Below are 12,746 nucleotides of genomic sequence, written 5' to 3' on the forward strand. Positions count from 1 at the left end.
TTTTTTCTTCCTTTTTAATCTTTCTATTATACAAAGAATACATGATTAGGGTCCACTTTACACTGAAGCCCAAACGGGGTAAGGAAAAAGGACATGGGGTCGTGGCCCAACTGAGGGAGGAACGGACATTGCTCAGAGATCCCTAGCATAGGACTTGACAAAGCACAGGGCGCCGAAGTAGCCCTCTTTGCAAAAGGAATGAGTGAAGTTTGGGCCATGTAAGGAATAGCTACATTTTCTCAGCCAAACACTAGGTGCAAATGGGGATGCACAGATGAACCTCATTTCCTCTTTTGGCTCTCTACCATCTAAATTCATTCCAAATTTCGGAAAATCTATTATGTGAGCCTGGGCACGGGGCAAGACCAGCTAGTTTGGGGGCACACGATCTCAGCTCTGCCAGCTGGATATATATCCACCCACCACCTGGACGGGGCCCTATGTCATGGGCCTAGGACTAGAAGTCAAGGCACCTAAACCGGGTTGTTCTCCAGGTGAGACTGGACCATGTGGAGAGCTTAGTTCCAACTATGTATCACCATCCCTGGGAAGCAGCAGCGTGGAGAAGGACTGAGAATTACACAGATCATCCACAACTATATTCCTTTTATTAACATTAATCACAGTCACGAGGTCTTATTCAGCAGAAAGAGCAACTGGCATTATGTAGAACTACTACAAAGACATAAAACGAGGAAACACATATACACCAACCACCAATCCAGCTCATCCCAGCCAATCCAGCCTCTGAATGTGTCTTCAGCGACCATCCATCAGTGCTTTGGAAGAACATATGCAGATCCAGCACAAGGTTGGCTTTCACGGGCTGAAGGCATTGGCCGAGCAGGAGGTTCACCCTTGGAAGCAACTGGACATGTAAACTTGGAGAGCAGGAATCGATAACATGAGCCTGAATGCTGGCTCTTTGGGCTGGCTGACTTCTTGGAAGAATCAGCTCAAAATTCCCTCAGGCTCCTCTGACCAAGGAGAACAGAGGCCTATGCTGTGCTGAAGCAGACAGGTCCTGTCCCCCTGGCTGGAGAAGCAATGTGTAGAAGTGTACACTGCCTTCTTGTCTAGCTCCAAACACTCTTTGTGGTCCTTTCAGAATAACTTGGCTAAAATTTACTTTAAGAGAGATGTCAAGATATCGTTCTTCTTTCTACCTTTCTTCCTGTTCCATCCTAAGCCCTGTGGCCAGACTCCAGCAAAGCCCATTGCAGCTGAAGGGTCTTTGGCTGGGTGATAATTTAGCAAATGGTCAGCAGGGAATGGGCCGTTGTAGGCTCCAAATGCCCTTCCTTCACTTAAGTAACTCCTTGCGTTAGCTAGTGGAGAGTTTGAGTTCTAGCAGTTTGCTTGTATTCTCAAGTCTCCTAGAAAGATGGAACTTAAAGGCTTCAAAACATGAATACCTCGAATTTGGGAACCGACACTCTCTTCCTGGAGCCCACCAAGAACAGAGGCCCCTGCTCCAAGCCATAGTTCTCTTTTCACAGGGTTCCCTGTGTTCACAGTTGTCCTAATTTTGGAATCCCTTGAACATCAGTAATACAGATTTGTGCCTTACAGAAAGAAAAGACAAACAGACTGGTTGACTTCCCTTTGTCTGTGGCCTCTCCCATGCCCACCTCTCTGGGGAGGAAGAGGAGGGCACATTGCTCTTTGGGCTGGCTCGGCTTTGGGAAAGGGTGCTGTGTTCACAATACTCTGGTTCCTGTACTCTAGGTGGGCAGAAGAGCTGCCCAGAGGGAGCAGAAGGGGGGCCGCCGATCTGCTCTGAGCCCCAGGCTCAAGTGCTATGGAGACTGCTCTGGGTAACTCACTTCTGTGGATGACCTTGAGGAGCTGCCACTGCGTCTAGTGAGGGAGACAGGGAGGAAAGGACAGAGTCCCCTAATCTGTACATCCTTGATGATCCCACCGAAGGAAGATTCGTTCCGTGGGCAAAACAAAACCCTGTAGTACCATGATACCGTAATGAGATTCTAAGAAAAAGCCAGTGTCTCCCTCAAAAGCAAAGTAAAAAATGGTCAGATGATCATCAGAGTGGGTCCAGAGAATGAGATGGAGAGGAAAGAAAGGAATAGGGTTTTAATTGCAAGAAGGAGGCTCGTGGTCCCGCAGAAGTCTGGTGCTGCCTTCCCTGGGGTCTGAAGGGTCTCGGTGCTAGCCCAGCCCTACGTCCAGGGACATCATCACCACAAATCCCAGGATGGACGCCCAGGATGCCAGCTTCCCATTGCCACTAGGAGAGAAAGAGAGGGAGAACAGGAAGACCTCAGAGGGGCTCCCGAGACCCTGCCTAGACCAGAGGCCACCTCTGCGATGTTCAGCTCCAGAGAATTAGCCTGTAGTCGTCTACCTCATCAAGGGGACAGAGGCCTGCTGAGCCCACTGCTTACTACCACCCACGTCTCGACCCCCTGCTTCTTGCCTCTCTGTCAGGCCCAGAGGGCATAGGTGTGAGGAGACAGCCGTGGGAGGGTGGAGGAGGGGCAGAGAGGGCAGATGCAGCAGTGGGTTCCGGGTAGGGCTGTGCCGGGGCAGACAGCAGGGCGAGCCCCCTACCTGATCTGGGCTTCCGGAATGATGTCGTCCATGACCACGTAAACCATGGCGCCAGCAGCAAAGGCAAGGGCGTAAGGTAGAATGGGCTCCGCCAAAACCACAGCAACAGCACCGAAGACCCCGGCCAGGGGCTCTACCATGCCGCTCAGCTGCCCGTACCTAGGAGAGAGGAAACAGAAACACGGGCTGCTGGGGGGAGGGCCAGAGAGACACCCCATGTGCCCAGAAAACAGAGGTGCATCCTTCTATGTTACATCCGAGCATGGCGGAGCAAAGCCGGAGTCATGACATTCTCCTGCTCCCTCCTCCGCTTCCCTGTGAAATGACTTCGGGGGACCCCAAGCTCTATTTCCTTTACAGCTTTACATTTCAGACCATGTCTTTTAAAACTGACAGTGTTATTGAGACATAATTCACATACCACACGGCACACCTATTTAATGTGTACATTCCATGGCTTTTAGTATATTTACAAGGTTGTGGAAACATCACCACTAATTCCAGAACATTTTCATCACCTCCGAAAGAACCTCTGCTTAGCGGCGGCTACTCCTGGCTCCCTCCTCCTCGTGGCCCCTGGCAATCCCAGATCTAGTTTTTCCCTCTGCTGTTGACTATTTCTGCATATTGCGGATAGGCGGGGCCATACACTGCTGGCCTCTTTTTTTTTTTTTTTGCGGAACCGGGGATTGAACTCAAACCCTTGCACTTGCTAGGGAAGTGCTTATTCCACTGAGCCATCTCCCCAGCCCCTGCTGGCCTCTTTTTATTCAGTTATTTCACTTAGCAAAATGTTTTTCAGGTGCACTTAGCAGCACACATGCGTTGCATAGACAAGGAGCAGTCCACAGCATGGCTGGCTGCGCCGTTACATCTTTGTTCCTCAGAGGTGCCCTCATGGAAACACAAGACAGAGGGGCGGGCATTTCTCAAGCTGTACCTGGGCATGCACAGGGGTCTCAAGCCCCGCTACTACTCTCCCAGTTGGGTGGCCATGAAGAACTTGGGCTGCAAAGACAGTCAGTCCCCTCTGGTTCCATGTGTACTGGCAGCCTGCTCCTTGATCTCACCTGGATTAAGGTGAGATTTCTTCCTTGAAGAATCCCTTTATTTATGGGGGTAAGAATGCAAAGCAGCTTGAATTCAAATGTGCCCCGTAGAAGCTGCAGCACACACGAGCACCGAGAACGCCAAGGCAGCAGGTAGATTAACATGTGCACCCTGCAGGCAACGGGCACTTGCTGGAGGGATGCGAGGAGCAAGAAGTCAGCACAGCTAGAGTCAGGCATGGTGGTGCATGCCTGCAACCCTGGCACTCATGAGGCTGAGGCAAGAGGATCGCTGTGAGTTCAGCCACATACTGAGTTTGAATACAGCCAGAACTACATAGCAAGACTTTCTCAGAATGAAGGAGGAGGAAGGGGAGGACAAGGAGGAAGAAGAGATGGAGTAAGTGGAAGAGGAGGAGTGGAAGTAGCAGCAGCAGCAGCAGCAGCAGCAGCAGCAGCAGCAGCAGTACTGGCTGGACAACCTTCTTGCAGTGGGCACTTGGCAAGCCACGCTGCCTCCAAGCCTCAGTCCCTCCACTTGGAAAGTGGGGATGAGTGATGTCTCCCTGCCTGGCTTCTCAGTCGAAAGCGCTGTAGGCAGCTAAATTAGACAGAAATCTTATAGGCAAGCAGATGGGGCTAGGCCCTCAAGGAGGCAATATGGAGAGAAGACCTTGCAGGGAAAGAGGGGCACTCCTGCTGTGGGCTAGACCACAAGACCAAAGATGGAACAAATATAGCCACATGCCTCCCTAAGGGTGGGCATCAGGGAGTGATACCCTAAATAGGTATCAGTCACCTTGAAGAAGCCAGGAAGAGTCACTACGCCAAGCCCCTTCAGGAAGAGCCCCTGTTCCGTATTCATGCCTGCTTGCTACATGACTCCCTTCCCCGTTTGGTCCTGGATTTAATCAATTTTACCTGAGCAATGGTGCTTGTGATCTTATTGTTTGAACACAGTTTTGTCCCACCTCATGTGTGAGTTCTTGTGTTTTCCACCTTAGACCTGCCTCACCACATGATTTTGCTCTATAAAATTCTCTCAAAAAGGCAGATTCCTGGGCAACCCATTCAGGGCCCTTATGTTCTTCTCTTGGATAGAAACTTTCTTTCCCCCAGGAAATATATTCTACTCTTAACCTCCATTGTTCCTGAGTTCATTCTTTGGTTTTGGAGAACACGAACTCACCCCAGGCATCTTTCAGGTTGGGCATCTCATTCCCCTCTAGCATTAGGAGGCCTTGTGGGGTCTGTGAACTCCTCTTACCCTCCGCCTCCCCTGATCCCCTGGCCCCGAAGCATGGGGGAGACGCTGTTTTTCCTGGGGAGTCCTCCAAGGGCCAGTGCTGACTGGCTTCCTATGCTTTTTTTCACAGACTAGCAGAACTAGCGACACTTTGCTCCATACAACTCCTGCCTCGGGTTTGTCACCCCAGGAAAATGAGGATTTGCTGTCAAGCCTGGAACAGGAGTGAGAGAGGGAGCAAAAGGTTTTATCTCAAGGAATGGGTGCCACCAGAAGAGCTCAACACCTTCCCCTCTTCATCCTGGTGCTTCAGCTGTAGAAAACAGCAGTCACAGTTGTTTTATTTACTTTCACATAAAACCCACACTCTGCGAGCACCCTGCCCTGTCCTTGCCCAAGTCCCCTTCAGAGATCACAGAAAGTGGAAACAAAATAAGCGTGAACAAAGACTTGCAAATCCTGAGGGCCTAGAAACATGGGCGGCATTCACAGCCGTTATCACGGGACCTTCTAAGTGCTCTCAGCAAGCGTTCTAGGCAAGTGATTATTTTAACCAAGTATCTGAGGCCCGCAGCACTGACGCAGGGCAGCAAGCCTTCTGCACATCGGGGTTCCAGTCTCAGCGTCACCACTGATGAGCCAGGCGACTCAGGATGGTCACCTACTGCCTGGCCACAGCTTCTTCTTTTGCAAACGGGACATGGATTTAGAAAGGGAGCAGACCAGAAGGACCTCAGAGAAAGGGAAAGTCAGTGTGTACGGTGGTCATCATCGCATTTATACTGCGATGATGGACAGGAGCTATTAGGGTGACTCCTGGGGCCAGGCTGTGGCAGTGGGTCAGCTGCTGCGTGTGATATTTAAAGTAGATGAACCCCAGGGGGAGCTAACCTGACACGGATGCGCATGGTGTGCGGTCCACGGAGGGGTGTGGAAACACTCCAGCTGGGGTGTGTAGAGGGAGGCCAGGAGGTGGGGTTTTTCCTAAAGGTTCCCCAGCCTTGGGGGACAGTATTCATCTGTGTTAGGGGTGCTTTACTAGCAGCCCCAGGCTGGCTTCCAAGAAGCGAATAGTCTTGCACAGAACACAGGACGGGAACCAAGCACCGATATCAGACACCGCCCGGCGTCCGAAGCCGGGATACTTACCAGAAAGCTCGCCAGGTGGAGAAGCCCGCCCCTCGCAAGGGGAGGCTGACGGCCAGGCCCTCTGGGAAATTCTGGATTCCAATTCCAAGGGCCAAATTCCTAAAAAAAAAAAAAACAAACCAAGAAGGCATGTGAAGCTCTTATCTGCAACTGTGAACTCACACAGACGGTGGCGGCTAGAACAAAAGCCCTTCTGTGGTGTCAGGGAGCTGGGTGGAGACCTGTAACAGGCGGAGGAGAAAGGTAGGGACCCAACGTGTAGGTGGAAGGCACAAGTTGCCGGAGGGAGTGACACGGATCTCTCTCCGGATCACCCTGTCCTGGGCCAGTGACAGCATCTTCAGGGTATTAACAGTCCAGCAGAGGACACTCTGGCTAGGCACTGGGCTGGTAGCACTGCTCTGCTCAAACCATTTTACTTTCATACCTTGTCTACAAACCGGGGACAATGTCATCCACCTTGATTGGCTGCTGTATGACCCAGTGACTCAGTGCTGCCTACACCATTCATATAGCAAGTGCTCAAAATATTTTAGTTTCCATCTGTGGGACACCCTGATGGGTATATAACATTTAATCCAGAACCATGTGCAGAAGTGGGACCAGCAGAATCAAGGGTGAGGCAGATTGGGCCCGGGGCTGGCACGGCCACTGCATTTCTGGGTGGGGCTCACCGTGGTCTTCCGGCCTCTGTTACAGAGGGCTGAGGGTGTTGTGCGGTTGGGCTGGCTGGTTTTGAAAGCCTGCTTTGTACCCAAACCAGGAATCGGCATGCAAAGGCAGGGCAAAGCAGAACAAGACGAGTATACGTCCAGCACGTGAGTGAGCCAGGAACACGAGCCGTGCATACAATTATGAACTCAAAATAATCATGCGAAGAGCCCCACTGGGCATGCTACACACATGCATGCTGCAACTAAACGTTAAACTCACAGGGGAAGCTGGGGCGTGACGGGAGGAGACCGGTCAGGCTGGGTGCTCCGGGAAGGACATTTGAGACCATCTCTCCCAGCATGATGATGCCACCTTGCTGAGCCAGCACAGGGGCAGCCCCTCCAAGGAGGGCTCATCTATCTGATCAGCAAGGCCTCAAGGGCATGAGAAGCTCATCACGTGGCTGTAGCCACGGCCTCTGTTCAGTCTCTAGCACAGAACACCGGGGATAATCCCCAGTAGGTCATTGTTCTTCTAGTACTGGGAATTAAACTGAGCTCCATCCCCAGCCATTTTTGTTTTGAGACAGGGTCTCACTAGGTTTCTAAGTTGCCAGGCTGGGCTCTCAGTGTTGAATATTTAATCCTCGCTTGGTCTGAGGGCTACAGCTCACTGTTTGGATTTATCCCACCACCAGGCACATATGTTTCATGGTGGGGGGTTCACTGCACTTGTGCTGCAAATGTGTAACTCTGCCACTGTGGTGGCAAAGCAGCTGCTGACAATACATTAACATAAATACAAACACGTGTGGCTGGGTGCCAATAAAACTTTATTTGCACAAACAGGTGGTGGCTGCAGAAAGGTTGGACAAGATAGAACACAGACCTGGGCAGGCCCTGTCTCCATTTAGGTTGTCATTGCTATCCACATAATGGAGTTGGGGGCAGTTGGACTTCTCATGGCCAAGTTTGGGGTCCATGGTGGGTTCCACTGAGATTTCAGAGGACAGCTCAGGAGGCTGGAGGATAATATGAAGTGGGGTCAGACTCTGGAAATGTCAGTGGAACCCAGCACAGGGACAGAACGTGGACACGAAAAGTTCAACTGTCCCAAAAAGAAACCTTGCAAGGGGCTTTAGGGCAAAAGTCACTATTCTGTTGTTTGCTTTTTAAAAAATGTACTACAATGAAGCAGGAGGCCCTGCTGGGCCATTTTACTTTTCTTTCTTTTCTGGGTTCCTAACCACTGGCATCCAGCTAGCCCATAGGGCAAGATAAAAGGATCGAGTCCCTTGCTCTGCAAAAGGTCTCTCTGTGGCCCCACCAGGGAGGGTGCTGGGTGCCCACCTCTGAGAAGGGGCAGTGTGTAGGATCCAGGCCAACCTTCTCATTCCTTTTGGAACTCTTGGGCCTCAGGTCTTGGACTAAGATCCACCTTAGGACACACTGCCAATCCCTGTTCAACACGCAGGACTCTAATAAGCCTACTCTAACCAGCCCCAGGCAGAACTATAGTGTGTTTTACAGACTTCCTCTGCCAGTTTTGTGCCTTAGTAGACCCTGGGCTCCTGGTCTGGGAGCAGGGACATTGGAAGTACATTGCTGCAGAAGAAACAAACCACAAAGGCAAGCTCTTGCCAACATTTCATTAATCCCTGCCCTATCTTCTCAGAGATTCCCCTCCAATGGGCCCTTCCCCTATCCTCATTCAGTACCCCTTGCAACATCCAAATGGTTGGGCAAATACAACTGGCTTTTTTGACCTTAGGCAAAGCTCCATGTCTAAGGGCTCCTTCCAGCGAGGAAGGACAAAGGCCTCAACCAGGCCTAGTGGCCTTTGCTGCCATGAACACTTGAGAGATGGTGGTTGGCTCATGGTAGATGGCCAAGGGCTGGAGACCATCCCCTTGTGCAGGGACAGGAGGCTGACTTATGCCAGGCATGACCAAGCAGTTGCCAGCTCAATGTCACCAGCAAGGCAGTGGTGGCGCTCCCTGTCCAAAGTCTGCCTCACGGAGCGGCGTTGGCTGCCGCCACCCGCCAGGCGGAGGCTTCCACAGCCTCCTCCACATCCTGTCCAGGAGCCACCATCCTGATAAGCAGCACAGAAACCCCATTCTTCTGCCCCTGGCAAGCCTCGTTACCTCTGCCCTGCCCTGCCCCTGGCATGGGCTTCCAGCCCAATGGGTGCCACACCCTGTGGATTCTGACAGGTCCTTCTCCAAGGGATACTGCTGGACAACCTAGGAAGGCCCTCTGGTACACTCTTGGGCTTCTGTATTCCAAGCAATGACTAAGACCCCTGCCTCCCTGCTGTCCCAAATTCTTACAGGTCTTTCCTTAATTTGCTTCTTCTCTAAGATTCACATGCACAGTATGATCCAGGCACAGGCCCAGCAGTGTCCACTTGCCTTGCTATATGCCGGGCATCTGATCAATTTCAGGTAGGCAGCAGTGGCCCAGTGGAGGAGCCCAGACATCTCTATGCCCTCACCTCCTTACCACCTACATTGGCTCTGCACTTTGACTGGCATTAATGGTTCTCAGCCCTGGATGCCCACTTCGGTCACCATGGAATCTGATGAACTGCAGCATTGGGCCCCGTGTCAGACATAAAAGTGTGTGGCAGTGTTAAGAATCCCCTGCCTTGGGGGCCTGCTGATTAGCTCAGTTGTTTAAGTGCCCGCTTATGCAAACGCAGTCAGGGGCAGGGTACTGTGGTTTGATCCCCAGCTCCACAAGCCTTACCAGACTCACCCTTAAGGCAACCTGAGCCATTAAAAAAAAAAAAAAAGTCCTTCTTAACTTTTGGGTAGGCCAAATAGCTCAGCAGATTAAAGCACCTGCAAGGAGGCACAGGGGCTGGGGGTTTGATCCCCGGGCCTGCCATGCTGGTTCTGCCCCCAGGGTGTGCTGAGACAGTCACTGAGATTGGGCATGGTGGCATGCACCTGTAATCCCAGCTCTTGGGAGGCTGTAAACAGGGGGATCACCATGAGTCCAATCTAGTAGTGAGAACCTGAACACGCTGTAGACTCATTCAGAAAATAAAAAAGCAAAAAGAATCCCCTGCCTAAGATGTCATCCAAGGAAAGGAGGATGGAGGCGGGGGCCACCACCATGGGCTCAGAAGCGCCTTCCCTGCCTCCCCAGCACAGGCTGGGAGCCACGCGTCCCAGGGGCCCATTAGCAAGAGGGTCTGGAACCTGCAGACTGGGTGCTTGCTGTACATGAAATCTAAATTAGGAAGCTGTGGAGGGGCCCTGGGAAGAAAGGGTGCAGGAGTAGAAAACAGATCAGCAGGGTGACAGGTGCATGGGTACTAGTGCTGCAGCCAGGGGCAAAGGGACGGGGGGAAGGCTTGGAGGCGACAGGGGCGGTCCTGGGCAGGAGCTTGGGCTGGCTCGGGAGCAGAGGTGGCCTTGACAGGCTGGCAGGGGAAGTCTGTGAAGAAGGGAGCAGTGCTGTGGGGGACGCCCCAGTCTCACTGGCTCCCCCTGCAGCCCTACTGTGTGCATCTCCTTGGCCTCCAGCCTATCCAAGGGCACCATGCCAGCCTTTCCGGCAGCTCCTAGAAGCTCTGGGAAGCAAAGCCTCAAATGAGAGGTTTCCTTTCCAGGATGGGCTACAAAAATCCCCCACAGCAGTGGAAAGCCAGAAGGAGCAGAACCAATCAGCTACCTCGCTTGGGAGCATGGTGAAGCCCTGTCTCGCTCCTGCCCAGCAGCGGCACAGTAAAGGGAAAGGAGGAGGCGGGCGCAGAAGGGCCCTTCACGGAAACCACAGGCTGCCCCTCCTGTGACCAGCCAAGCCCCAAGGTGACCTGTCACCAGACCTGACCCAGAGCCACAAGGGAGGGGATGTTGTGAGAAGGGCCAGGAGGGGGCCTTCAGGGAAAGACAGGGAGGAGGCCTAGAGGTGGGGTTTAGGGGCAGAGTGTGGCTGGGGCTGCCCCAGGAGGCCCGTGCTGGGAGGTGAGCCAAGGGTCTGCCAGGGTGGCTGCTCTGCGGAGGAGGCGAACTTCTCCTTTCCTTCACCTTAGGAATAGGAGCTTGCCAGGGAGGAGCAGGCTGGAGAGGCAGGGACTTAAAGTTCAGTGTTGGTGTTTTGCATGGGGATTGTAAAGTCGATTTCCTTCCTTTCTCTGGTTTCTTAAGTGTTGATGTCAATACCAAGGGGAAGGCGGGGTGGAAGCAGGAAGACAAAACACACTCATTCCTCTGACTGGGGGAGGAGGCGCGATGGTTGGTAACCCCAGGCCTTTGTTATTGTGTGCATCAATGTGCTAAAGATCTGGACTTCCCAGAGTGCGGCGTGACTGCAACAGCACCCCGGGTGCCCAAGTGCCCCAGTTTGTCCAGGGACTGTGGGGTTTCCCGAGGTGGTAGCACCCAAGGGCAGGTGGCAGAGGCAGGGACAAGTCACCATGTGAGTCTGACTGAGCACTGAGGTGGACTACAGAACCCTGGAAGTTGAGCAGAAGTTTAAGAATAAAAGGACCACAGCAGGGAGAGTCTCATACAAGTCCTGAAACCCCCAGACACGGTGCCCCTCTAGCAGTTGCCAGCCCCTGGATGGATGGCAAGGAGTCCTGGGGAGCCGCTGCCTCTTGCCCACCCCGAGGAACATCCGGAGGTTGGCAGTGCCCTAAAGGCTCCGCAGTGGACACTTTGCTCCAGGCCTGGCTTGGAGAGACACAAAGGAACGATTCAGGCTCCCGCGGGCCAGGAGGCAGCTGGAAACCCCCAGGAGTGGGGAGACCTGTGAGGAGGAGGGGGAGCGGCTGGACTCGCTCACAAATATTGACTCTTAGCAGATGGACCAGGCCAGGTCCCTGGTGGATGCCAAGGAGGCACAGACAGGGGAAGGGTGCCATTCGTCAACCTGCCTCTCCTGTCTGGATGCAAGGGCAGAGGCAGACACCCAAGGAGCCTTTCCAGTTGTCTCCGTCAGTCATCCCTTAGTCCCCAAGCTGGTAGAGGGAACAGCTCAAGGCCATGGTCCCTCCAGAGGGAAGGTACTCAGGCCCCTCCCTGCCCCTACCTGCACAGACTGCAAACCCCAAAGGTGGGCAAGGAGAAGGGAGCTCAGAGGGACGCAGCTTCCTGGGAAGCCCGGGGGCCAAGCACGGCAAGAGTACAAGGCACACTTGAGGAAGCATGGTAGGCTGGACCCCACCCTCAAGGAGCTTGCAATCCAGAGGCGAGTGAACCACGCTGCTGCAAACAGCTGTGGCACCACCCGGGCCACAGGGGAGGTGCTGAACACAAGAAAGAAGGGTGCAGAGAGCGCCCCGTTCAGGGTGCACTTTCAAACAGGAGAACAATTTTAACAGTCATGGCCAGGAAGTGTGCTCCAGCCCACAAAGACGAAGGCAAGCTGTGCAATTACATGGCGGCCCCCAGGTCTTCATTACTCCCCCCAGCCCCAAATCAGACAGCACACAACTAAGCACACAAGATGCACAAACCAAGCCCCTTCCTCCTTGATACCAGGGAAAACCGGAGCACTACCTGCCTCGGCCTGGCCCAGGACTCTTCCCAGGGCCAAAAGTACCAGCTTCCACCCCAGTGACCCCCACCCATCTATAGGAGTCACTCAGGGGTGTCTCAAAATCTGCTTATTGTCCCCAGCTCAGCTTTTATTTAAGGACCTCTCGGCCTCCAGCCGGGGGACGTCGCCAGCGAGTCAGCACAGAGCATACGCAGCAGCAACCCAGCGCCTGCAGACCGGGGGCAGCAATCCGCAGCTAAAACCATCCGAGTTTTTCCTTACCACACCCACCCCGTCAGAGGTCTGCCAACTAGAACAAAAATGATGCTCATTTTCACTTACTGCTGTTCATTTAGCATTACTAAGAGTCGAGCATGATTGTAAGTTGTTTCCGTGCAGCAATATGCCCCCCCCTCACCCAACCACCTCCTGAGGTTTTGCGCTTATTATTGTACCCAATGTACAGATAGGGAAACTGAACCCCAAGGATCTGGGTCACTATTCCTCTGGGCTGGGAGGTGACAGAAAAAGAGCTCTGAAACATTGCTTTGGGCCCGCTGAGTTCCACATAGGGGCGCCATC

The 12,746-nt window shown here is 53.1% G+C and overlaps 1 protein-coding gene across 3 annotated transcripts in view; it reads right to left on the reverse strand.

Moving 5' to 3' along the window:
* Window positions 1-589: 589 nt before the first annotated feature.
* Window positions 590-12,746, reverse strand: part of Slc39a11 (solute carrier family 39 member 11) — a 416,634-nt gene continuing 404,477 nt past the window's right edge. For 2 of the 3 annotated variants that reach the window (XM_004630059.2, XM_023714148.1), the window contains exons 8-10: window positions 6,016-6,114; window positions 2,572-2,730; window positions 590-2,248 (exon numbers count right to left, since the gene is read on the reverse strand). In XM_004630059.2, the coding sequence (XP_004630116.1) occupies window positions 2,170-2,248; window positions 2,572-2,730; window positions 6,016-6,114 (337 nt within the window). In that variant the 3' untranslated portion in view covers window positions 590-2,169. The remainder of the gene's footprint in view (window positions 2,249-2,571; window positions 2,731-6,015; window positions 6,115-12,746) is intronic. The other variant, XM_023714149.1, reaches the window with a different exon arrangement.

This window comes from Octodon degus, unplaced genomic scaffold (genome assembly GCF_000260255.1).
Source record: "Octodon degus isolate 3935 unplaced genomic scaffold, OctDeg1.0 scaffold00033, whole genome shotgun sequence".
Lineage (NCBI taxonomy): Eukaryota > Metazoa > Chordata > Mammalia > Rodentia > Octodontidae > Octodon > Octodon degus.